The 27954-nt window shown below is 40.3% G+C and overlaps 1 protein-coding gene across 2 annotated transcripts in view; it reads right to left on the reverse strand.

The window, feature by feature from the left end:
- Positions 1-27954, reverse strand: part of LOC113407039 (amphiphysin-like) — a 186515-nt gene that overhangs the window by 92930 nt on the left and 65631 nt on the right. For both annotated transcript variants that reach the window (XM_026654124.1, XM_026654122.1), the window contains exon 2: positions 11280-11360. In XM_026654124.1, the coding sequence (XP_026509909.1) occupies positions 11280-11360 (81 nt within the window). The remainder of the gene's footprint in view (positions 1-11279; positions 11361-27954) is intronic.

Consider the following 27954-nt stretch of genomic DNA (forward strand, 5'->3'; position numbering starts at 1 on the left):
TATGAAGGACCAAATCCTACCCATTGGTATGCCCGGTAACTCAATGGGAGGTATATGTGCACATCAAATGGCAAAAATTTACACCAACCCTGTTTTTAACATCATTTTCTATCTCTATCTATCTAGGCTTGTGTATGGTTCCCATCACTGTGGTATCTGACTGCCTCCCCAAATTAGAAAGTGCACTCAACGATATATTCTTCTGTTTTTCTCTTTTTCCACCAGCCAGCAAAGACTGGGATTCTTTTATTTTTCTTTGGTGATGTTACTGTGAGAAGTCTAGGTTGAAAGAGGTAGGTTTTGAATGATAGAATCAGAGAGTTTAAGGCCAAAAGGGACCACCAGATGATCCAGTATGATCTCCTGCGTATCACAGACCTCCAACACCACCCAGCATCTGCACACTGAACCCATCAACTGAAATTAGAGCATTGGGAGATGAAGCTATTGTGTGCCATAAGCACACCAGTGCCCAAGCCCCACAATGGCAGGCAAATGATTAAGCGAGAGATATCCAACTGATCCTGGCAAGCAACCTGCGCCCCAGGCTGGAGACAAAGGAGAAAACCTGGCAAAGTCACTGCCAATCTGACATAGGGGAAAATTCCTTCCTGATCCCACATATGGCAATCAGTTAGACCCTGAGCATGTGATCAAGAACTAGCCAGAGTGCCAACTCACCCTGTCCAGTGTCCCATCTCCAGTTTGGCCATTTCTGATGCTTCAGAGGAAGACAAAAAAAACAACAACCCAAAACAGAACCCACCACAACAACCCACAACAGAATATTCTGGGGGGGGGAGGGGGAGTATAAGATTTTAGAAACATAAGATATAAACTGGAAGGGACCTTCCAGGGCTGTTGAGCTCAGCCCTCCCTCCCCACAGGCAACCCCATCATACAATCATAAATTTGTCAAGCTCTCTCTTAAAACTAATTAAGTTGTTTGCCCCCACAACTCCTACTAGGAGGCTGTTCCAGAACCTCACTCCTCTGATGACTGGAAACCTTCCTTTATTTGTGGTCAGTTTGTATCCATTTGCTCTTGTGCCAACATCATCTTTTAGCTTAAATAGCTCTTCTTCCTCCTTGGTATTTACCCCCCGATGTATACACAGAGATCAATCATAGCCCCACTCAGCCTTGATTTTACTAGGCTAAATAAAATGAACTCTTTTAGTCTCCTCTCATAAAATAGGCTCTCCATTCCCCTGATAATCCTAGTAGATCTTCTTTGTATACCTGTTCCACTTTGAATTTCTTGAACATGGGTGAACAGAATTGTATACAGTATACCAAATGAGATCTTACCAGTACCTCATTCAATGGCATTAATACTTCTCTATCTGAACTGGAAATACCTCACACAATCCATCCCAGGATCACATTTGCCTTTTTGGTAATCACATCATATTAGTGAGTCATAGCGATCCTGGGATTAACCAACATACCCAGGTCTCTTTCCTCTGTTGCTTTTATATGAATGGGAAAAGTGTGGTGCTTTACAGTGTAACAGTCTGTGATTAGTATAATGAAAGAAGTGGCAAACTCAGGCATCTAGAGGACGGGATGAGCTGATACAGAGAGAGCTTTTGTTCAAACACAAATATCTGGGATAATTAACCAAAGTTAAATAAATAAATAAATAAATAAAAAGCACCTCCTCTTGACAATGTAGAAAAGGCACAAATGCACTAGTACATCTTAGATTATGAAACAGGTTTTCCTTGATTTGTCCTGATAGAAGTTAACCACAGAAGTCAATTTTTTCACATCTTATGTTTACTGCTTACCATATACTGTTCCATTCAGGATATTCTACTCATGGTATTTTTTGGTCTCTAACGTCTATATCTTTTTCCTGTTTTCTAATGGAGATAACTAGAGGTCTGAGCCTGCATTATTTATATACCTCAATCTGACACTGGAGTCAAAGAAAATGTTGGGTATGTGAGGAGGATCAGACTCTGAAGTGTGTACCTGAATATAATCTATATCTACATGCAGTGCTATATAGATCTATACTTTCTATAACTGTACTTTGCCTTTGTCTGTATCTATACTTATATCCTACCTATATCCTACCTATATGCATTTATGATCTATATCTAAATGCTGTGTGTTAGTGGGCTTCTTAACAAATGTACTTTTTATGCTCATTTGCTTTAATATTTTTTTTAAAAATTAAGGAGTAATTGGCCCATGTTGGGAGGCAGTGTTAAAACATTCCATATCCACCAGGATAGATCTGCTGGACTGCATCCCCTCCATTTGTCAAAGCCCAGATGTTGATTAAGTCTTGTGTCTCAGTGGGCAGATACTTGAAGTGTTCCTGAAGTAACATACAACAGTATGTTTGATAAACACTGAATGATAATTTGACTTATAAAAAAAAATCACAGCAAGGTTTTGTCTTAGAGAAAGCAACTAACAAACAGTCATTAAAAAAGGCTGAGATATAACAGGTAAACACATCCAAGAAGTGTCAAGATGCAATCTAAACTAACCCTAATTTGATTAAGCTTTCCATTTTAGATTTTGTAGAAGTGAACATCTAAAAAGCCCCACCCAAACCCAACCAACTACAGTCTCATGTGAATTGTGGAATTCATTAGAGAGTAGACAGGTATCTCCTGAAAAAATAAACCTATGAAAGTACAGATTCTCCACTTTCCTGAGATCACGCCTAGTTGGAAACTAGTGAGACTGATATGGGATTTAATGGTACACTAGGTCACCTAGTAGTCCTGGTGAAATGCGCAAACAGGGTGTATGTTTTTGAGCTTTCATAGCTCATTAGTGTGCCCATCATGATCATGCATACATTATAGGACAAAATGATTCCCAGTGGTGAGCAGGAATGCATTCCTCCTCCTTCCCTGATGACTTGCAGTGTTTATTCCCATCCTCATTGGACTTAGCGGTCAGCATGCATCTCAGCTGTGCCACAGGCTTGCTCCAGGGAAGGTGTCTGTTAGCTGAACAGGCTCTGGGTGTAATGTTCACATGAATGCAGGGGACTTTCACTGATCACCAGTTTTGAGATTAGGGAAAAATATTCCCCACTGGAGATTAGATATTCTTTGGAGAGTCTAACTTTCTGCAGAGTATCCACTGGGAATCACTTTTCGCATCAACTCTGTTTTAGGAAAGAAGGCTCCCTGAAGGGAGATCTGTATTAACAGACAGAGATATGGGAACCCACGTGTAAATTACATATTTTTCTCACAAAATACTAAGTGTCAGGAGTTCTCTGCAGTTTTATGCTGAGATTTCCAAAACTGTAAGGGAATAATACCAGTTAATGGGAATTAGACTTCTAAATCACTCAGGCAGCTTTGAAAAATCTTGTTTATTGACTGGCCCCTTTTTCCATCCCCAGCCCAAGCACAGGAGTGAGTGTGAAATGGGCTCTACACTCAATATGATGCAGTACAGATTTAAGATCTATATGTGGGGCACCCAGGCATTCCCACAAAAAAAAGGCTGCAGGAGAATTTCAGTTCAGTTTAATTCCACGTGACTAGAGTACATGTTGGTGCCCTCCTTCGCCTTCATACTTCATTTAGTCTCTGACTGGTATTGAGAAAAGGGCCACAAGGACCCTTAGTTAGCTACCAAGTGATAGTTTGTTACTGTTCATTCTCTTAATAAAAATTGTGGGCTAAGAACCAGATTCACAGCTGGTGTAAATCAGTGTAGCTACATTGCTTTTTCATCAGATGAGGATCGGGCCCTAATACTTTCACCAAATGATTTGTTTGAGTGCATTTTCCTACCACAGGGTGGCAGCAACAACAAATGGTAGCATAAAGCACGTGAATGGAAACTTGGAGCTAGATCCTCTGCTGATGTAAATCATCGTAGCTCCAGTGTAGTCAATGGAACAACACTGAGTTACACTAACTGAGGATCTAACATTCCCCCCCACACACACCCCAGCCTCCAAGCCCAAAGAATAGACCAACTAGGGAGCTTTCAGGAATCCCATAATATATATACCAGGCAAGAACAGCAACTGCCCCAACCTGTCCCTCATGTGTATAATGTGAATTTTGTAAATCAACTAAAGAAGCAAGCTTTGCTCACTGAAGAAAAGCCTCTTTATTTTCTCATAATTTCATAAACCAGCAACCGGAACACTGGACATTCTACTTAATTTTCATCCTGGCAACATTTTATTTTCTAACAGTGAGTGGTGGATAGGCTATATTTTATTTATAGCCTAATGAAATACCTGTAACTTCTGTGATGGAAAACAAAAAGCAAATGGTCTCACATACTGATGGAGCAACTGAGCAATTAAAGATAAAGATGCACAGGAGACATTAAACAGAATATTGATCTGTTATGAATTATAATGCTGGCATTATTCTGATTAGAATACACTTAGCGACAAGGGAATCGCTGTTTAACTTTGCATAATACTAGTCAGCAAGTAATACATTCTTTCCATGAGACTGGGATCAGAAAATAAAAATAAAGTGCAAGATGCTCTTGCTTGAACAATAGAGCAGAGAGAAAATTTTGTTTATTAGTACAAACTTCCACTAGAATCAGTGATATTTTTGCCTGAGAGAGGAACACGCAAGATTTGACACTTCTTATTTTTACTTTAGGCTTGATTAAAAGGCAAGGCATGTTCACAGTTAGCTTGTGCAGAAAGGAAGAAATAAAGCTTCAGGAATTGCTCTCTTTTAGTATACAGAAAATGTCTGTGTTCTATATGAACCTATTCACGGTACACGAGTTCTGTTTAATAGTGACAACTTCCTTGTGAGATGGGCAGTTTTCTTGTTTGCAAATCAAAAGAAAGATAAGATATGAATATGTTTTATGTATTGTTTAAAATCCAAATCTCGTCGTTCTGTGCTAAGAGATCCTGGTTCAGTTCTGGTATCTGGCTTCTTCTGATTCATAGGACTTGGAAACTATGTAAAGGCAGCCTGCTCTGTGCCTGCAAAAAATGAACTGACTCATGTTAGCCTGTAGTGATTCATCTGGCCAATTCAACAGCTGGTTTGATAAGCCCAAAAGAGGCTTCTATTCTGTAGTCCTCAGCCAAGAGGTGGATGGTGGTGGGTAAACCTGAAGGAATTCTCAGGGATCCTAAATCAGATGAAATTCCTCCATGGGAAAAAAAAAAAAAAAAAAAGCTCAGTTCAAAGTGCCTCCAGACAGCCCATACAGTTGACTTTTTTGTTCAGCGACAGCTTTGTTTCATCAAGGTGCATAGGAGGTGACTAAAATTAAGCATGTGGTGATACTCACATGGTTAAGTATCTTGCTGAATCTGAACCTGAAGAACTACTCTGTGTAGCTCAAAAGCTTGTCTCTCTCACCAACAGAAGCTGCTCCAATAAAAAGATATTACCTCACCCACCTTGTCTTTCTAATGTCCTGGGACTGACAGAGCTACAACAACACTGCATACAAGAAATGGCATTGGCTAAAGACTGGATGACCCATATGTAGATTTTGATGAATGTATGTATTGATGGCAATGAGGCTGCCTAGCAGATTTCAATACAGGGGAGACAACTTCCTTTCCTGAGTTTGTCAGTGCTTCAGAGGACTGACTTTGATGCTTAATGAAAGGAAGATTATTTCTTCCATCTATTTTGGGAATGAATGCTGTGACAGTTGTGAGAACTGCTTCTCTGAGTTAAAACTAGTATACTGGAAGTCTTCTCTGAAGAGACCCAACTTCAAAAACTCATCTGATTGGAAATAGGAGCTATTGGGACACCTATTTTAATGGGTAGAAAGTATAGTGACAGCTCCAGCAGGGGTCTGGGTAGTGCTGTATGGAGCAGAATGAGGTCCCACAGCAGTTTTCTGTGAGCTTGTGAAAAAGGGTTGTTGCCCCAAGGAAACATTTAACATTGGGATTCCTTTTCTTGAGCATGCTGATAACAGAGACTTGGCCTTTTTGCTTGGATATTCTTATACACCCACATTAAAGTCCTCCTGGTGGAACTCAAGGCTATGGTTCATTTGTTTGCCACGGTAGCTAGATAATGGACTTTGTGCCAACCAACAGAGTAAATTATAATTTTTTTTACTTCCTTTTATAATTTTACTTCCTTTTATAATTTTTTTTACTTCCTTTTTGGGTCTAGGAGAGTGAAATCACTTCATCCAAGTATTCATTTTGAACCTGTCTGGTCCAGGATCAAGAACAGTTTTTTGCAACCATAGACCTCTTCCATGAGACAGAGATTTCAAAAAGTCCAGTGCTAGGTTCTTCAGCCAGAAAGGCAAACAGTACATCGCTGTTCTCTCTTTCCTACTTTTATACTGTCCTGGGGAGCAGGGAAAAAGGTGGGGAGGCACAAAGCAAAGACATTGCCTAGTCTTGTGAGAGGTCATTCACTACGCAGGTCCTGACGGGGCACTTTACAGCTGTTTCCAGTTGCAAAAAGATGAATCACCAGTTGATTAAATTGACTTACAATGAGTGAGGATACTTCTGGCTGCAGGTTCCACTCTGCTTAATCCAATCCTTAGTCATGTAAGGATTGGTGTTCATGTCCTCCTTTATTGGCAGTGCATACAAAGATAGGAAACTGCTCTGCCCAGGATAGACGTTGATTTTCTCTCTAGGATAGGGCTGATCATGTTCTTCCTCACTTATTTACAAAAATGTCATGACCAGAACAAGTCTGTTATCCATGGAAGGAGCAGTGCTCTGAGACCTCAGTGCATAGGCTGTGGAGCAATGGGGAGACACCACAGCCTGACCACTTTGATTGGGAGTGGGGGAGCTGGTCCAAAATTGTCAGGTCCTAATGCCACTCACTCAAAGTTTGAGGGGATGAGTGGGTGGACTCATGTGCCTGGGGTCCAGGCTGCTGGTGGGGGGAGTGGGGTTCCTGAGAGAGGTGGAGGGTCAGGCAGGGAATCTGTGCTGCCCCTTCTACTTTAAATAGTACTCTGTAGCTCCTACCTCAGGAATCACTATGTTCTAGCTGGTAGATGCTGTGCTGTCTCTGGTACCCATTTCCTGGATTGAAATGGGATCTAAATGCACCTTCCTCCATTATCCCCAGTTGGCCTCTGACCTAAAGATTGCTCTGCCTGGTTTGCTAATCAGTGAATCCCTTAAAAATATCTGATTCTCCGCATTCACCAGTGGAGGGAGGGGAGAATTTACAATGGGACTGTGATCTCTGCCAATGGATGTGATAGGGTGAGATGTGGAAGGAATAACAAATAATACTGGACAGGTCTCCTATGCACTCTGGTTCACTGAAGCATGCCTGTGTCTGAGATCAGAATTCCCAATAGGCTCCAATAGTAATTGGATTTTTGTTTCTGTTTATGGCTTTTGTGGCCATTTTCAGTTAATATTAGTCTGAAATAAGACTTTGTACCAGATAGTATTCTTCCTCAACCCAGCCCTTTGATTGACTTCCCTGGTACCATGTGTCTGTGTTTATTATGAATCCAACATATTCCAGAAACCATATGACTCTGTGGTTTGTTTCAACTCTCTCTGTACAGAGTTCTGATAAAAAATTATCCAGAAAGAGATAAAAGTGATTTTTCTTCTTCCTTAAGCCATTATTAACACTAACACAATCCTGGAAGAAACGTTAGCATTGCCAGCATGTGCAGGAGCTTAGGGTGTCATAACTGATCATAATTTTTTTTGCCAGCGGGTGAGGTGGTCTGTTGCCACCTGAGAGTTTTCATGCTCACAAAGGGGACTGAGGTGATGTCTTCCTGGAACTGGCTACCTGTGAAAGGCCAGTGTATTGAGAAGGCCATTCTTCCAGTTAACCATCTTCCCTAGTTAGAAACACTTGGTCTTCGACCATCAGAGGAGATAGCCACATTTACCTTCAGTAGTTACACTAGCTTGAATTTGGACTGATGTGCACTAAGGAACATTCTGGCCTTATAAAATGTGGGCTAAGGGTTAAACATAAATAAATGGTGGGCCAAGAAGAGATCCCTTGCTGCCTTGCTGTTCTTTCACATCTGGGTTGCTGCCCCTCTTCTCACTCCTTGGCTAGCTGCTTGGAGGAGATGGAAGCATGGAAACAAAGTGGGCATTGGAGAATGGTGCTGTGTCCAGTGCTGTCCATCCGTGGTTTATGGGGAAATGGATGGGTAGGGCCATCAGAGGCGTGGCTGCTAATGTAGGCTATAAGAACCCAGGCACAATCTTCCATCTGGCTTCACTCCTCTAACACAGATAGAGGCCGGGGAGGAGGGACAGTTGCTTGCCCTTGGAGCCAGTTCTTTCCTGTTAGGGAAGGGGGGCGAGATGACCCTGCCTGGATAAGTAGGGGTATGGACTGCATTCTGCCCACAGAACTCATCAAATTCCCCCAATGAGACACTTGATAAGGGAGGGAGAAAGTGAAACAGACCTTTCTTTTATCCTCTGGCATTTCTCAATTTAGCTCACTCGCTGAAGCCTGCAGGGGCACCAGTGGCTGCAAATACCTTAGAAGGGGAAGCAAAGCTGAAGGGACAATTTCTCCAGAACTCAAATGCAGCCCTAGGGCACAGCTGGGAATCAGATGGATGCATTATTGAGCCAAGTTGCTAGTCAGAGATTTTAAGTGAAGTTTGGAATCTCCCTTAAAATGTTCTCTGACAGGGAGGTTTGGTTGAGTTGCTTTGAAAGCTGAAAAATGCTACATTCATTAGAATGGGTGTAAATTCAGATGCACGATGATAATATTTTATATCGGAACTTTGTCAACTATTTCACTGTTGATCAAAGCAAGGACAAAGCAAGAGGAGGCATATTAGGAAGACCTATGCAAATAGACAGGCTTTTGTTTTTCCATAATCAAGCACTAGGAACCAAGCAGAGCCTATGGGTACATCTGAACCCCACTGAGGGAGAATGAAGCCCAAGGAGCCCAATCGAGCTCAGAGAGCATACATGATCAGATTTTAAACATCTGCACTATCTACTCAAAATGGTGTCAATTTGGAACATCATGTGGGCAGGGCTTATTTTGTAGGTGGAGTTTAGAAGAGGAACGCTAGTCCTTTCCCCCTCAGTTCAACCCCTTGCACTACGTCATGGTTATGTCCTGATTTAGTGCTATCTAGAGTCTGCTGTGCCCATGACTGCTCATTATTTACTGTCTGTCCACCAAAGACTGAGAAGATAAATAAAATTAGCATCATCAGCCTTGTTTGCCCATAGCAAGACTTCCAGCGGGAAAATACCACTACAGCAAATTCTTCAAAAACAAATTATTTTGAGACAAAATTTTGCTGAAATAGGAGATTCCCCCGCCCTCCCCCGCCCTGTTATCTTCCTTCTTATTTCTCCTTCTATTACTAGAGTTATTTGGCTAAAAATTACATCTTACAGGAACTTTGTTTCTTAACAGGGCCTCATTCCTCCCACCTTTGCTCCAACTAAAGAGAAAATGTATACCTCTTTTTTTGACATCACAATTAGTTGCCATGCAAATGGCAGTGACATTACCAAGAAATGATTATGCTCCCCACTCGACAATAAGCAGCTGCAGAAGAGGAAGTAGAAAAATGTCCCATGTTAATGTAAATGTCCCTGTTAAAAATACAAGATCCTTGCATGGCCCAACAGCTCCCAACACTGCTCTCTGCTTTGGGCCCAGTGGCTCATGATACCTCCATCTCCCTCTAGGTCTCAGGAAGGTGAGTGAAGAACCACCCTCCCAGAACAGTGACTGCTACTGCCTCCCTTCCCTTGAATGGAGGGATGGAGAAGTGAAGATTCACCTGGCCAAGCAATTCCTGAAGCCTCCATTGCTCCTGGGCCTCAGGGAGAGGGGAGTGCAAATACTTTACTTCAGTGGCTCTCTGCACCCCTCCATTAATTGCAAGGACACTGAGCAGGAGCCCAGCTGTGGCTGGCCAGTCTGGAGCAAGTGAGGTCGGGGAGGAATGAGCAGCGTCTGTATGGGATACACACCAATGAGTGGCATGGGGAGGGACTGATTCAGGGTGGGAATCACAAACACGGACAGTCTCATGCTCCCAAAGCCAATTCTCACATGCCATACTAAAACGTGGAGGACCAACCCTGACGCTCCCCCAGTCCTAGTTACATCTCCCATGAGTGAGGTTCTGGGCTGTAAGAGAGCGTATGAACAACCAACCAGAGGTGATGGAGATACAAGTCAGTCCCTAACGGCTTCTCGTTTAATGTGGCCATTTCACCATGTTAGCTCTTTTCTAATGGGGCTGTTTTTATAGAAAACATCTTGATACAGATGAACTTTTTAAAAAATAAATTTGTTATTTTCACTTACATGTGAAACATTTTCGATGAATAAAACAGATCTTTTGTATCCCCGAGTACATTCAACAACAGATAGAGAAATATAACTTCTTGGGCCTGAACTATTTGAGTGTCTTTACATGTGAGCTAAACCGCACGCAAAGGAAAGAACAGAAAGACTATGATTAAACCTCTGGAGACCTGGATTCATATTTATCTTATATAACAAATGAAATAATCTTGGTAGAATTCATCTAATTCTTAGTGGGTATTAATTCACACTAGAAAGCTGCCATGGAATTAAGTATAATTAGTCACCTCTGATCAGTACAGCAAGGAGTAATGGATGTTAGAATTTAGAGTACATTGTAAGCAGAGTAGATAATAAGGTCTTTGGGACAGAGAGTAGGTACATCATATGTGTACCTACAGCACCTAGCACAATGAAGCCCCAATCTTGATTGGCTGCCTGGGCACTGTTGTGAAATTAATATTTACAATAATAATTATTATTATTAATAATAATACATCAATAAGGCAGTGCAGGAAGAATACACATTACAGTCTATACACACTATAACATTCATGTTCAACTTCAGACTGTGGCAACTACTAAGTCTAATACAGCCAAGAAAACAAGCAAAGAAATCACACAAATATGCCTCCCCTTTGTAAAATACAACTACAGTTTTGCATTTGCAGTATTAATTTGGGTCAGATTCTATTCTCAGTTACACTGTTGTACATCCACAGTCACTCCAGTGAGTTACATGACACTGTGTTCAAGAGAGGGCCTCCAGCTTCAGAATGGTGTTGCATGAAATCAGAACCTGGCCCTTTATACAAATGTTGGGCCCAATCCTGCAGTCACTTTGCAAGCAAAACTTGAAGAGAGTTTTGTTTACAGGAAGACTGCTGGATGAAATCCTTGAGCTGTAAATCTTCATACAATGTGTCTGACCTGTTGCCCAAAAGCATGTTCATCACAATCAATACACCCCAATTTTTTTGTGATATACAAACCAAACAAGTAACTGACCTCTTGTCGTTTGAAGTTTTGAACATATTCTTCAAACTGTTCATCTTTTGTTTCATCAGCTTTCCCTAGCTTTTGAAGTACCTAAATTGGAAAGAAGAAAAAAAAAGAATTGCATTATGTCTAGTAAGGAGAATATTTAGAGTCACAATAGAACAATATCATGACTTTAACCACCTCTGTTCTCACCAGAGCTGCTGTTATGTTTTAATGGCATTTTACTTTTTAGCTGTGGTATGCACTATAATGTATAATTTGTCTCCAAAGTACATACATGATACTACTACCTTTGCAAAAAATAAAGGAAGATTATAGACACAAAACTCTACAACATTGTGTGTGGGAGGGGGAGGAAGAATGTGTGGAGTGCTTGCTCCCTTTTTATGAAGCAATACATATTTCTGACACTGAAATAACCCAAGGGTTCAAAGAAAGAAAGAGAGATTTTCTGGAACCATCAGCTTCAGTCTGAGTGTGATGGAGCAAAGATAAAAATTCATAGACCCCTTCTACATCTTATGGCATTCTGTGTTATGCTATTAACATGATCCTGATTTGTATGGCTTTTAACAAGAAATACAGAGTGAAAAACTGAAAATCACAAATTATTATTATTTTAAACTTGTACTAGAATTGGTATTTAGTCCTCCCATTCATTCAAAAGTACTTATTATGAGTATAATATATAATTGATTTGTAGCAGGGCTAGTCATGTGATAATATTTTGGAAAACCATGCAATCCTGCTATACCTTTTATCTGTTTGACTACCTACATGCACTCTATCATTAAAATCCCTCTCCTCAGCACTTATTTTAATATTCCAAACAAAAGTTTAATTCTTTCACCAAAAAGGTGGAATTTCTCCACAATTTATGTATACACACACACACACCCCACACACAAGGGGTGAAATCCTGGCACCATTGAAACCAATGGTAAAACTGTATTGACTTCAGTGAAGCCAAGATTTTACCTGATGTGTGTAGCTGTTGGCCCTGCCACTAAAAATCTTCCAGAGTTTCCTATATCAGAGGACAAGAACAAATGGCAGGGACAGGGCAGAAATATAAACAATTAATTAGCAACATCTCCTAGTCTGCAGAAAACAAGTACTTTATGCACCTGATCCACTCATTATCTTCTCTCTAATTTCCACTAATTATGCCTTGGACTGGTTAGAGGCCACAAAAACTGGGCAAGTAAAGGAGAACAGAAGTGCAGCATGGCTGGTAACGATGATAAAGGTGAATGCAATGTATGACAGATATGACAATACCCTGCAATTTCCTGACAAACCTTAAACTTAATTCAAAAAGTATTTTAGGAGTTCACTGTATTAAAAATGCAAATGTTCATGTACTATCGAGGGATTGTATGTATTTCCATGGGGGCGGGGGACCACAGTACCCCAGGAACTAAGTGGAGGCTGGTCAGGTAAATGATTTAGGTGGGTGGTTAGGCAAATTCACTCAGAAAACCTCCAGAGAGTTACGACCACCTGAAGAGAAGCTCACCTATACTGGTTCAAACTGGATTTTCTGGCACCAACAGACAAAGAAAGGATTTTTGGTTAAATAGCCGGACTTAAAAGTGACTCGGGGCCTTCCTTCTGATCCAACAAACAGACAGGACCTCTTGAGGGTGTATCCCGCAATCCTTACGGAAGGACTTTCGAATACTGAGACCCCCATAAGGCTGATAGTGCTTGTTCTGAGCTGAACCTGTGATGAACTTGTGACCACAGGAGAACCCCTAGGTAGGGTTTGAAGGACTGTTCACTGGCCAGAGACCTTGTTGGAGTTGGGATGATCTATGGTAAGCTTATTAGCATGCATGTAGGTTCTTCTATTGTGTTAGTGGGTTTTCTCTGAATGCTTTCATTTTAAGAATAAATGTGCTTGCTTATATAGAGCTGTGTGATAACCTAACTGTGGCAATCATGCTGTGTAGCATCTCTGAGGGAGAAGTGAAGCAGGCCTGCATAGACAGTCTGTCTTTTGCTAGGGATATCACAGTATAGTCAGGGAACTGCGCAGCCTGCAAATACCCTTGGGATTGGTGGCCCAGGTCTCCACCCAAAAGAGGTGACAGCTGACGAGCCAGGGGCCTAGAATAGATGCATTTATTGGACCACAGAGGGGGAAATACAGGTGCAGCCGCCCTGAACTGTGACACAATGATTATTATATCATCGCTAATGCACTGAAGGTAGTTTCTAACATATCCACTATAGGCAGATGCTGAAGAGATGGAAGTAGGGGGAAATAATTTTAAAAGCTAGTAGTTTACTGGTCTTAAGCACGTTTTAGATCTCTGTTAATCTCAATGGTATTTTTTAGCCTGTTGTGACTGGTCACTGGGAGCATCAACTTTCCTCACCAAACACTCACCAACTTCCTGTGCATCACATCTTTATGCACGCTGACAGAAGAAAACTGAATCTTTGACAAAGATGGAGCAAATGAAGCCACTTGAATCAGGTCTAGAAGGGAACCTGATAAAAGCAGTCACATGCTAGCTACCAAAAGGTAATTATATAGCCCACACTACTGTAGTATCTGAGTGCCTCAATCTTGTAATGTATATATCCTCACCACACACCTGTGAGGAGGGGAATGGGAGAAGTATACTTATCTTAATTTTACAGATGGGGAGCTGAGGTATAGAAATGCTTAATGACTTGCCCAAAGTCACACAAAATCTGCAGCAGAACAAAGAATTAAAACTGGATCTCCTAAGTCCCATGCTAGAGCCCTCACCATTGGACCAACTATCCAATCTCTCTTTCTTCAGGATTACCATATTTTCCTGAAAACAAATGGTATTGCAGACAAATATGAGAGGGAGCATGGGAAACCCAGAAGTACCAGAGAGCTACATATTAGTGGGACCATGTATGGGATTGCAAAGTTAGGGGGGGAAATTCAAAAATTTTAATAATATCTTGATCTATGAAAGAATGTCACATGGGCAAGTCACATTTTCTATTCAGCTCGGACTACTGACCAGAGTAATATATCCAAGTCATACGAACATGAAGTTAGCAGGTAGAATAATTAGAGACTCAGTTACTTGTGGTATGAGTAATAACCAAGTGAAAGCAAGGTTATTGCAGGAAATTGACTTGCCTTTATAAAGAAAAGTGGGTATTTGCTTTAGACTGTGTTTACCAAATGAAAGGTTAACAGTGAAAAAAATGAAGTGCGTCCAATAAAAAATGTATAGCAAGGACATAATGTTTAAAAAATGGGAATAAAAGATTTGTTTGCAATAAATACAGGAAGCAATCATGAGTGTACTGTCATCCAAGGCATAAGAGCAACCATTTTCTAATTGTGTTGCTCAGCTCCGAGCACAAATTTCAACGAAATACAAAAGCAAAATACTTTCATGAACATACAGCATTGATGGTGAAAATGATGATATTCCAGAAACAGGAGTCTTTAAGTTGAGTCTCTTTGTACATTTACAAAACAAAGCAAGAGTCTAAAACAGATTGGTTTGTGACACCGGTAATAAATGAGCAAAAAGTGAATTTAAAAAAAGATACTAGAGCTTGCAATGTAATCGCAGGAAAAGTGTACAAAATAATCAGTGAGTACCCAATTTTATAAGGGGCACAAAAGGCGGTAAAAAGCAAAACCACACAGGTATGTCACATAAGGACAGATACCACTTAATAGAGTTTGGAACAGCGGAAAAGGAAGTCCCAGGTCTGCTCAGGTTAACAGCAATTTGCACATGCAGATGACCAAATAGGAATATAACTTGTAAAAACAAGGATGCAAAAGAAATTATTAAAATATTTGATGAGATGTTTAATGGACTAAGTTCAGGCTATAGCTCACTAATAGGGCTGTCAAGTGATTAAAAAAGTAATCGTTATTACACTGTTAAACAATAGAATACATTTTTTAATTTTTTTAATGTTGTCTATATTTTCAAATATATTTATTTCAATTACAATACAAAGTGTACAGTGCTCACTTTATATTTATTTTGTATTTAAAATATTTGCACTCTAAAAAACAAAAGAAATAGTATTTTTCAATTCACCTAATACAAGTACTGTAGTTCAATCTCTTTATCATGAAAGTTGAACTTACAAATGTAGAATTATGTAAAAAAAAACACCTGCATTCAAAAATAAAACAATGTAAAACTGTAGCGCCTACAAGTCCACTCAGTCCGACTTCTTGTTCAGCCAATCACTCAGACAAACAAGTTTGTTTACATTTGCAGGAGATGATGCTGTCCACTTCTTGTTTACAAGATCACCTGAAAGTGAGAACAGGCGTTCACATGGCACTATTGTAGCCGGCGTCACAAGATATTTACATGCCAGATGCGCTAAAGATTCATATGTCCCTTCATGTTTCAACCACCATTTCAGAGGACATGCATCCATGCTGATAACAGGTTCTGCTCAGTAATGATCCACAGTAGTGCGGACCGACTAATAGTACGATGTTCATTTTCATCATCTGAGTCAGATGCCACCAGCAGAAGGTTGATTTTCTTTTTTTGGTGGTTCGGATTCTGTAGTTTCTGCATCAGCGTGTTGCTCTTTTAAGACTTCTGAAAGCATGCTCCACACCTCGTCCCTCTCAGATTTTGGAAGGCACTTCAGATTATTAAACCTTGGATCGAGTGCTGTAGAAATCTCACATTGGTACCTTCTTTGCGTTTTTCAAAACTGCAGTGAAAATGTTCTTAAAATGAACAACATGTGCTGGGTCATCATCCGAGACTGCTATAACATGAAATATATGGGGGAATGCAGGTAAAACAGAGCAGGGGACATACAATTCTCCCCCAAGCAGTTCAGTCAAAAATTTAATTATAGCATTATTTTTTTAATGAGCGTCATCAGCATGGAAACATATCCCCTGGAATGGTGGCTGAAGCATGAAGGGGCATCCGATTGTTTAGTATATCTGACACATAAATACCTTGCAATGCTGGCTACAAAAGTGCCATGCAAATGCCTGTTTTCACTTTCTGGTGACATTGTAAATAAGAAGAATACAGCATTATCTCCTGTAAATGTAAACAAACTTGTTTCTCTTAGCAATTGGCTGAACAAGAAGTAGGACCGAGTGGACTTGTCGGCTCTAAAGTCTTACCTGTTTTGTTTTTTGAGTGCAATTATGTAACAAACAAAAAACACTACACTTGTAAGTTGCACTTTCACAATAAAGAGATTGCACTACAGTACTTGTAGGAGGTGAACTGAAAAATATTATTTCTTTTGTTTATCATTTTTACAGTGCAAATATGTGTAATCAAAAATAAAGTGAGCACTATACACTGTATTCTGTATTGTCATTGAAATCAATACATTTGAAATTGTAGAAAAACATGCAAAAATATTTAATAAATTTCAATTGGTATTCTATTGTTTAACAGTACGAATAAAACTGTGATTAATCTTGATTAATTTTTTGTCACAATTAATTTTTTGAGTTAATCACGTGAGTTAACTGCAAGTAATTTACGGCCCTACTCATTAATATAGAGATCAGCATGCCACATAAAGTCCCATTAGTACTCAGAATAAAGTAAAAACTAAATTTGATCAGATAGTAAAACTAGACGTTATTGAGTGAACAGACACCAGCTGATTGGATTAGGAGTATGGTCACCATAATAAAACTAAACAATTTAAGAATCTGTATAGACCCAAAAAAACAACAAGGAGTGAAGTGAGGTTTTTTACCCACGAAAGCTTATGCCCAAATAAACCTGTTAGTCTTTAAGGTGCCACCGGACTCCTTGTTGTTTTTGTGGATACAGACTAACACGGCCACCCCCGATACTTGATGTATAGACCCAATTTGAATAAGGTCATCAAATGAGAATGCGGTTGCTTGCAAACAGTTATAAAGAGGACACATCTAGTCTTCAAAATGAAAGATTATTTTCATTTTTGGATGCAAGCCAAGGGTTTTATCAGGTTTAACTCAATACAGTAATGTAAAATTCTGCATCTCCAACCACCCTTTTGGTAGATATATGATTGAGCAACTGCCCTTCTAGACTCCCCGAGCAACTGAGGTCTATGAAAGCCATGTGTGTTCCAGACCTTTGAGGATCCAGATTGGACAGAAATAACTGTTGATGACCTGCTGATTTGGGACACCACAAGGAGCCTGCAGAATGTATGTGGAATGCAAAAGCAAGGGAGCTCAAAATGCACAGGAACAAACTATAGATCAAACTGACTGAGATTAGCTCTGAAGAACACTTGATAACAGGATAGAATGACATTAGCATAAATGGCAAGATAAACATTTTTGAGAAGTAAAGAAAGTTGTCACAGAAGCACCAAAATTTAGAGCCCAAGATCTCAGTTGATGCAAACTCACATCGGTTGGGGGCTGCCCCAACATATTTCCAATAGCATGCACTTTCAAGCACTGACTAAAATACAAAAGAAATTCTGGAAATAGTTTTGGGTTGTGAGCAGTTTCATGAATATATTTATGGGCAGAAATTGGTCAAGGTCAAAACAGACCAAATGGAAGCCATTTTACAGAAACTAAAGTGAAAAGTATCACAAATACTGCAGAAAATAATCACAAAACTGTAAAAGTACTTGTTCAATGTGAAAAACAGGCTTGGAAAGGAGCTTCTTATAATGGACATGTTTTCAAGAATGCCTATTCCTTAGAAAAGCAAGGAACTGCAGGAGGAGTTTGAAGTAAATATGACTGTGGTTCAGTTGTACCCATTGCCAAACTAATATGTCACAACTCAGAAGGGAAACACAAAACAGAGAATGACTCAACTTCACAACAGCCTAAGAGGAACTCTAAACCAGTGGTTGATCCTGGAGCCTCTGAAAGTCAATCATGATATTCGGCCGCTAAAAGACTGGTAGCACAGCGGGGCTAAGGCAGGCTCCCTGGCTGTCCCGGCCCTGCGCCACTCCTGGAAGCAGCCAACACACCCCTGAGGCCCCATGGGGGCGAGGGGTCTCTGCGCACTGCTCCTGCCTGCAAGCACCGCCCCCGCACCTCCCACTGGCTAGGAATGGGGAACTGCGGCCAATGGGAGCTGCGGGGGCAGTGCCTGCAGAGAGGGGCAGCATGCGGAACCACGTTCCCCCTCCCCCACAAGGGGCTGCAGGGGCATGATGGCCGCTTCCGGGAGCGGCGTGGTGCCAGCCAAGGTAAATGCCACCCAGCAGGAGCCTGCACCCTTCCCGCACCCCAGACCTGAGCCTCCTCCTGGAGCCAGTATCCTGTACCCCCTCTTGCACCCCAACACTCTGCCCCACCCCGGAGCCCCCTCCTGCACCCAAACTCCCTCCCAGAGCTTGCATCCCTCACCCCCTTCTGCACTCAAACCCCCTCCCCCAGGCTCAGCCCGGAGCCCCCTCCCACACTCCGAAACCATTGGCCCCAGCCCAGAGCCTGCACACACACCCCCCGCACCCAACCCCCTGCCCCAGCCTGATGAAAGTGAGTGAGGGTGGGGGAGGGTAAGTAATGGAGGAAGTGGGGATGGAGTGAGTGGGGCGCAGCCTCAGGGAAGGGGCGGGGTAGATTCTGGGTTGCACTTAAATTAAAAAACTGATCTTGTATGTAAAAAGGTTGGAGATGACTGCTCTGAACAGATGACCAACAGAACACCATGAAACATAGCTATTTGGGACTATGGAGATGAAATGTTTCATATGATTGGATTCTGCACAAAGGACCCAGTATCATAAAGCCACAAAGAATCAAGCTATAAAATACTATAATTCACAGTGCCGAGAAAGGTATTGAGAAGCATCAGACTAAAGTCAAACGTGGCCAGGCATGAATGCTGCCTTGAAGACATTCTATCCAAGCATGAAATCTGCAAAAGAACCCGATCCAAAGACCACCATCTCTCATTCACTTCAATGGACATTGAATGAAACCCTAAACAGAGAAAATAGAATGCAAAAGAGCCACTGAAATGACAGGAAAATCCTGATTTCTGACAATTGACTTTGGGGCAACTACAACAGAACTATACATCAGTAAACTAGAACAAAAGAAATATTACAACAAGATTGTCACACAGTTATCCCTACTGAAAAGGGGAGCAGGACAAGGCAGTTTGTGAAGTGCTTTGGTGAACCATGTTACGATATCTAGATGTATGATATATCTATATATATAGTGCAACAAAACACTTATTTCAATTGTCTGCTTTTCTGTTTGGCAAATTTCAGAAAAATGTCATGTTTTGACATGATGATTCCAAGAACAATTTTTTCCAGGTCTGTTAGTTCTCCTGGCCCTGATTCCTTTCCAATAATGATGCCTCTACGTGAAAAGAAAGGGGAAAGAAAGGAAGATGTAAGTTTCCTGATTGTTTTGCCTTCATTTATATGTTAGGATTAAAAACAATTACACTACCATTACTCTACAGATTTAATAAAAAACAATCCCTTAGACATCTGCTTAAATTCTTCCTGCAATTGTTTATTCTGGGCCTTATGCAGTATAAAATATAAAAATAGGTATACTTCAAATTTCTGTAATAACGTCCACTGAAATATCTCAAAGTGTTTTAAAAACATTATTGAACTAAGCCTCACAGTACTTCAGTGTGGGGAGTATTATTGATTATAGATAGGGAAACAGACACAGAGAGATCAACAAGGCCAATATTTTCCAAATTAGGTACCAAAAGGAAATCAAGTCATTTATTTAAATGCCTACAATGAGGCACCATCATTTAAATTTTTTTGGTCTATTGGCTGGATTGCATAAGAGAGTATCAGCCTGCTATTACTTCCAGCTAATCAATTTAGCCTTTTAGCTTAAATGGTAGAGTCCTGTCCTTTGGAGGTTGATTCAATCCCAGTTCATGGCCAAACCATGAGGTCATTACATCATGTTTTATAAAATGTTAATAACTTAATTAACAGGCTCTTAGTACCCAAAACATATCTAAATAAGTTAAAATGTTCATTATTTAATTAGGATAAAATACACACATATGCGAATAGCATTTTATCTTCATTTCAACTATAAATGAGAAGTCTTTTGTCCAAATATAGCCCTGGTTTCATCAGGCACAGCTTCCATTGCCTGGAATAGGAATTGTGTCTGATTATCCCAGGGCTGAATTTCATCCTTTGTTTTCTTCACTTCTACCACCTCCAAGAGCACAAGGTTATTCTTGGACCATATTAGTATATTGCCATTGCTTTCTGGCAGTGCCATCAGCAGACGACTGCAGAATGTTTGCACAGGCCTCCATTTTCATTAATGCGTGGCAGTGAAAAAATCCATTTGTCATTTATTCAAAGCTAACATCTGTCAAACCATTTAAAACACACCACCATACACTTCAGTGTTTATCAAAGGAAGGCTGTGGAAGGCTTGGAAGAATATCACAGCAAACCTCTTCACTGATAAATAACTGCTCTTTGTCCCCTTGATATTTTATCAAGTGACTTCCTATAAAAGAGCTACTTCAAGCATGCTTGAGGACTGCACTTGGCAACCCTGCTAACAGAGTAGCTGAATCAGCAATGATGATGCACTGGACTGTTTTTCAAATATCAAGAAAAACCATTGACATGTAAAGCATAGAACCAATCTGGAAAGCCTGCTCCATATCACTAATGAACAAGCAATAACCCTCCAGTCCCGAGTGTGTAGGAGACTTTCCTGATTCCCCCCTCCCCCCCCCACACACAAAATATTACGTGTTCAGAAGATGAAAGAGAGGAGCAAAGATGACAAATTTACACTTGCTCAGTCACATAAAACACAGGAATGAAAAATTGAAGAAAAGCATCTAACCTCACATGCCCTCCCCCTAGACATCATACATGCAGAGCAAAAAATTGCTCTAAGGCAATGGTTCTCAACCAGGGGTACATGTACTTCTGGGGGTTTGCAGAGGTCTTCCAGGGGATACATCAACTCATCTAGATATTTGCCTAGTTTTACAATGGGCTACATAAAAAGCACTAGCGAAGTCAGTACAAATTAAAATTTCATACAGACAACGACCTGTTTATACTGCTCTATATACTATGCATTGAAATGTAAGTACAATATTTATATTCCAATTGATTTATTTTATAATTATATGGTAAAAATGAGAAAGTAAACACATTTTTCAGTAGTAGTGTGCGGTGACACTTGTGTATTTTTATGTCTGATTTTGTAAGCAAATAGTTTTTAAATGAGGTGAAACTTGGGGGGACGCAAGACAAATCAGACTCCTGAAAGGAGTACAGTAGTCTGGAAAGGTTGAGAGCCACTCCTCTAAGGAACACTCCCAAAAACCTATCTTAACTGACCTGTTTACACTGAGCCCAAGGCTTCCAGTACAATTTTATTTGACTTTTAGCTAAAGATTCCTTCTACCACAGCACCAAGTTTGTTGAATTAATGCTGTAGAGAAAGCCTGACTTCTTTTGATAAATAACAGCAAATCCCTTTGCTACTGAATGTAGCAGTTCATGCTGGGCTCCTCTGAGCTTTAGGGCACCAAACACTGCAGTGGCCGTCAAGGAAAGAGTTATGCCCTTGCATATTTCACTGCAGAGGTATCTGCATTTCAATGGTGTTGTATGGACATAATTTGCAGAGTACTATGGGAAGCTCCAGGATAAAAGTCTCTGTACAAATGTAAACCTATTGGCTGATCCATTCTCCTGAGTCAGGAAGCCTGAAGACTTACTTTACTGATGGCTGCATTTCTACTGTTCATTTTATGTCACTCTTTGTTAGTGTTTTGTGTATCATAAAGGGCCATGGGAACAGTTAGTTAACAAACAAGAACAGCACTTCTATACTATCCATACAAGCATAAAATACTGTGATGTAAATCAAAATGAGAACTGAAAATGTGAGCTTTGTACACAGCCCAAATGACAAAATGTGCAAATTATGCCATGGAAAAATTAATGACTATGATAACCTTTTATAGGAATTACAGAACACAGTTATAGATCATTCTGCAGATGACATAAGGATGCACTAGGGAGCAACACTGAACAAATGTCATCATAACAAACAAAAAGTAAGGCACAAGCTTTCTAGACTAGTGATTGATTGGTATACGAAATAATCGACGTCATTTTTTGTATGAGAGTGGAGCAGCAGTATGGATTCAGAATACTTTGGAAGACGGACTTGAGCCTGATTAATATTTGATGGTAATGACAATCGATACCTGTTGGTATTTTCAAAGGTTTATTTGAGAGGTGGTTACAGATTTATTTATTTATTTTTAGTTAAAGATGCATTTAAGGAAAGTAGTCACTTGTTTAAACACAACAGTGTATTGCTGGGCTGGGATGGATAGACGCCAAAACACATATGGCAAACAGGGAGTTAACACCTGGTCCTGTGTAAATAGACACCCTCGTAAAATCTAACTGGATTATACAGGACGGCAGCCACCTGCTAATGTGACTGTAAGTGATCCAGCAGGAGAGCTTAGCTGGTCAGCAGGAATTCAAGGAGAATCGTGAAGGAGATGAGCCTCAGACCTGGTTTCCAGGTGAAAGGGCAGGGATATAAACAGTAGTAGCAGTGTCTCCCCAGCAACTTTTTCTATTCACTGTCTTTCTGATGGCTGTCCCTCAATGTCTTTTTTTACAGCATTTAAAATAGTACTCCCCTCTCATCTGCTAATGTTTCATCAAATACTTATCACATGAGTGCTGAAAGTATGCAGAAGGGTGCTGTCTTCAACAAAAGGTTAAGACTGAATTGTAAACCCTGGATGGCTTCAAAGAGTTCTGGTTTACTCTGAAAAGTAGCATAAGGAACACAATTTTTCAAACTGCTTACCTAATCAATGTTCCCCAGCCAGCTGTGTCTGACATGCCTGTGAAAGGCAGAGAAGAGCACCCATCCAAAGGAGGAGGTGCTGGAATGCAATACAGCCGAGGAGTCTCACAGGGATGTGATTAGGAGGAGGACATCGACCAGAACGAAGAATATCAAGGTGCTATAGGTAGTGGGGAGCCAAGGAAAGATGTAAGAGAGGAAGAATCCTGTGCAGGTTGGGGGACAGTTAGTGCAGAGAAGCCAATGTGAGATTTAAGAAGGAAGAGATAGGTATAAAAAAAGTCACAGAAGTTCTTCAGGGTCCTGAAATCTGCCGGGTTCAGAATGCACACATTAGGAAGAGAGAGCTGAATAGAAAAGAGAGGAGGAGGAGAAGCCATAGAGGCATCTCAAAGAACTGGAGGAGCTGCCTACTCTGCTTCCTTTTGCTGCGGCTGTTTCTGCACCTGTAGGTGCTGCCACTTCACACAAAGACTGATCCGATCCTTTTTGACTGAACAAGAGCATGCTGTGATATCCCAAACCTAACTGCCCAACTACATAGCGACAGCATAACCAACTGCATTTCTATGCCTTTCATTGTATCCCAAACAAATCACAAGTCCACTCTTGGGAATTAATGAAAATCCAAATAAACGATCTCACTCCCATCTGAGACTTGCTCATTTGACTGAAAAGCGACTTGGATGTTTCCCGTTAGTGTGCCTACTGAAAGACTATTTAGATCAGCAGTATATGTAGTCTCGCCACACTGATGTTTAAATCTACCCAGCACAGTATATAGTTCTTTTATCCAAAAATTCAATATCTTCCCACTTGATATTCAGTACTGACCAAAACCAAGAACAAAAAACTAATAACCTAACCCAGCTACTCTGAACGGTCTTAGTAGCACATTTCCAATGCTCTGGACAGAGCACTTTGTAGAAGAGACACTACTGCCAAAACCTCCGTCAAAGACCATAGGAACATTGGCAAGAGGATGGAGTATATGATCTTTATAGAACTTGTCCAGCTCTGAGTTGCATGGGTCTATGACTAATAATTTCATAATGGAAATGAAATCCAGCACAAAGTTTCTTTTTTTATATATATACACAGCAGAGTACCATGAAAAAATTAACAGACTGATAAATTGTGTCTCCTCCACAGTAAGGACCCTGAAGTTTATCCCACTACAATTAACTTAGTACAATTTATCTTCCTGTGATTCTGAATAGCAGTACCTGACTGGCAAGATGTTATCTCGAAATGAATCAAGTTTCTCTTGTGCCAAGAACAGAACACCAATTATAAAGCCTTAATTTAATAGTGGCTGGCACCGTTTCTCTCTCTTAATTAGACATTCAACTTCTATTTGAAAAAAAAAAGAGAGAGAGAACTCAGTCATTTCCAAATTTTATCTCTGAATTAAAAACTTCAATGTACCAAGCAATAAGAGGTTTCCTTATCTCAGTTGGGAGACAAATAAAACTGTTTCACTTGGTCTCTTTTTTTAAGTCACAAGTCAAAACTAAAGAATACTTTAATTATGATGGACCTTGAATTTAAAACTCCACTGTTGATCATATCAGTCTCTGCTGAATCACAATATCTATTTTGCACCTTCATGTTACTTTCTGCAGGTCCGCTGATATGGACCAAGAAATCTGTAAGTAAACCAATCTTTAGATCTGAAGCAATGGTGCTTTTTAACATATTTCTGGCTTAAATCCATAATGTGGCATCTGGTTCTTAACAGCCAAACACTTTCCCTTAGTTTTAGGCAAGTCCAGCAACCTGATCTAATTTATGTCCAAGGTTCCTTGGGTTTGGCACACACTAGAGAAGAAAATTTGCATATGTGGTTTCCTTCTTAGAATTACATGAAGTTGGGACCAACCCAGCTAGAACAACACTGCAAACATGAAGTTGGTAGTGAGCATTCAATATCATATTATTCATCTTTAGAACATTTCCAACCGTGTAAGGGCTGGAGATTGTTAGGATGGTATTCATGTTATTCAGTTGCTACAGAAGGTGAGCTATGGTAATCTGGTGGTAGAAATGGTCAGAAAATTTCAGGAAGGTCAACATTTCTATGAAAATTGGCAAAAAAAAACATTTTTATTAACTGTTACTGAAAGTGACTTTTCCATTTCCCAAGATAGTTCTCTATAAGGCTGTCTGCAAGCATTTGGGGGACTGCTCAGATTTTAATATTATCAGATTAAAGGTCCGTACTCTTGGACCCAACCAGATGCCACGCATTAGTTGCAGAACTGGCCACTAATTTTCATGGTCTAACAGTTTGGCTTGTAATGTAATCTATCAGTACAACCTGGTCTGGTGGTGAAGATGTCTTGTCCTGGTTGTCACCTCCAATCCAAGTGTGCCATTTTTAGAAGAGACTCCCACTTCTCGGGAGACATATTAGCTGAGGCTATTAGGAAAGACACAGATTGGATCCAGAATATACAGTAGGGATATACTAATTCTGTTTCACCAAAACGTTGCCCAGTGCCCAGTGGTGATAGAAACTCTCAGCCAAGGACAGAGTTGTGCTTTGGAGATTTAGGGCAATCATTCCTGGCACCTTCCACATGTATAGCTGAGGTACATAATGGATGTAGTAATATTGTGAAAATGAAGGCAAGAGTCTACAGCATGGTTTGGCAGCTAGCTCTAGACTCAACAGTTAGTTGCATGCCATGCCAGCACAATCTTCCACCACATACAGATTTGTTCCAGCCAGGGCACCTTGATTTCAGAGAGATAACAGATGACAATTGTGTTTACTAGTTTGGGATATACATTCCAAATGAACTGAAATTTGATGCTTTCCCTAACTTACATCTCAGACTCTTAATGCTGCATAACATCACTTTCTCACTTACTGTGACTTATCTATGTAGTAGTATCAGGTAATGAGCTTCCTTTCACCTCTGGGAAGTTACCAAACCTTTTTTCAGAGTAACACTATCTGACATACCACCTTTCCATGGTATCACTCACTGCTGAATGAGATGGCAAATTAGTGCAGCCTTTCAGATAGCCTGGGGTAAATATCCCAATCAGAGTGAAAAATTAGATGGAGCACATTCAATGATTTAAAAATATAATTGATTTAAATCCATTGATTTAAAAATATAAGAAATCTTTGAAATCACAGGCCCAAAACCCCAAAGGCATGTAGGCATCTAACTCCCATTGATTTCAATGGCAGCTAAACGCCTAAAAGTCTTTGGGGATCTGGAACCTGTGAGATTTCTCAGAGCATTCTCAAAAAAATATACTGATCCATATGAATGTTTGTTGATTTATAATAAGATTGTGTGGTGGAATATTTTCCTAGCTATCCACAAGCATCTTGAGGCATAGTGTCTAATGAAGCAGTAATTACAGTAGCAAATTTGTATTATATAAAGAAATAATTTTTTATTTCTGGGAAAGGACTAGTCTTCTCAAAGAGTCATCAGAATTCACTTTCACTCCTTTAATAAATTCCAAACACTGAACAATTTTAAAGGTGAAATGACACGTCGAGGAAACAACAAAGGCAATTGAAAACAGCTCTATTAACATATATTTATTACAGTTCTACTTTTCACATTACTTGTTACTAAGGATATTTGTGTCAAAAGAGTATTGCCTTTTCTCAAGAGTTTATGTGCTCTTGCTGCTTACTGTTCACCTGAGATCATAACCTTCTGGGTATTGGAGAAATTATTAAAATGTTACAAGGAGGATTGTGACTTCAGGCAGGGAATAAGTTGCAAGAGTGGATTAATTGTTAAGATTGATTCTATTTTCATACCTATGGCAACAACATAAAACAAAAAATTAGAAGAGCAAAAACTATAGTTTTAGTAATAGACAATGTTTTCATAGAATATTTGTACTTGATGGACAAGACAGTGATGAGAGTGATAGAGAGAGGGTTGGAATCTTGTCAAGATGACATGCCTTGTGTTGCCTTGTTGAAGGGAGACGGGGTGGAGGGCAGGGGTTGGACAATGAGGGGCAGAAGGTCTTGAACATTGGCACCAAATGGGCACCAAATGGAATTTTATTAGTTTTATTGCAGTAGAGGCTATTTTTCTACCACAGCAGGCACTCTTGGACATATGTATTATGATTGACACCGTCTTTAATTAGGTGATGACCTCATTTTTTTCCCCACAGGATCCTCGCTTCATTCAGTGCACTGTATGGACCTGCTCTTGGGATGAATCAGGTTTGTATGGTAAAAGATTGTTGTCTGAAGGACCCCTGACTCATTTGCTGCAAAAGTAGGAATGTGAATGAGGAAGAGGATTGCAAGAATCAAAAGGAGGAATTTATGGTTAAACCCATTGAATGCTGCCCTGGAGAACTGGATTCTTTCTCTGCCTGTGCCACAGAACTCCTACGTGATGTTGGGCAAGTCACTTAAACTAAACTTTTCACTGGTTGTTACTAACTGTGTGTTCTTCATTTTCAGAGTGCTGAACTAGAGACCCTGAGGTCTGATTTGCAGAAGGGCTGAGCACTCACAGCTGCAACAGAAGTCAATGCGAGCTGAGCTCTGAGCATACAAGTGCTATGAAATGCCAAGTACTCTGCAAAATTTGGTCCCAGAGGTCTCAGATTGGGCACCCAAAATTAGTGGATACTGTTCTTAATCTCTGTGCCTCAGCTCCCCATCTGTAAAGTGGAGATAGTCTCACCCTCTCATCTCACAAAGGGGTTATGAAAATAAACTAATATTTGTGATGCACTCGGATACAACAGTGACAAGCACCATAGAAAAGTCTGCGAGGAAATAAATAATTCTATCTTCAGTGCAGGGTTTGCATTGTGTGCAGTAAATAAGGCCTGGAGACACATACTGAACAAGGAGAAAACAAAACATTG

The sequence above is a fragment of the Terrapene carolina genome, unplaced genomic scaffold (assembly GCF_002925995.2).
Source record: "Terrapene carolina triunguis isolate 2854851 unplaced genomic scaffold, T_m_triunguis-2.0 Scaffold182, whole genome shotgun sequence".
In the NCBI taxonomy this organism is placed as follows: Eukaryota; Metazoa; Chordata; order Testudines; family Emydidae; genus Terrapene; species Terrapene triunguis.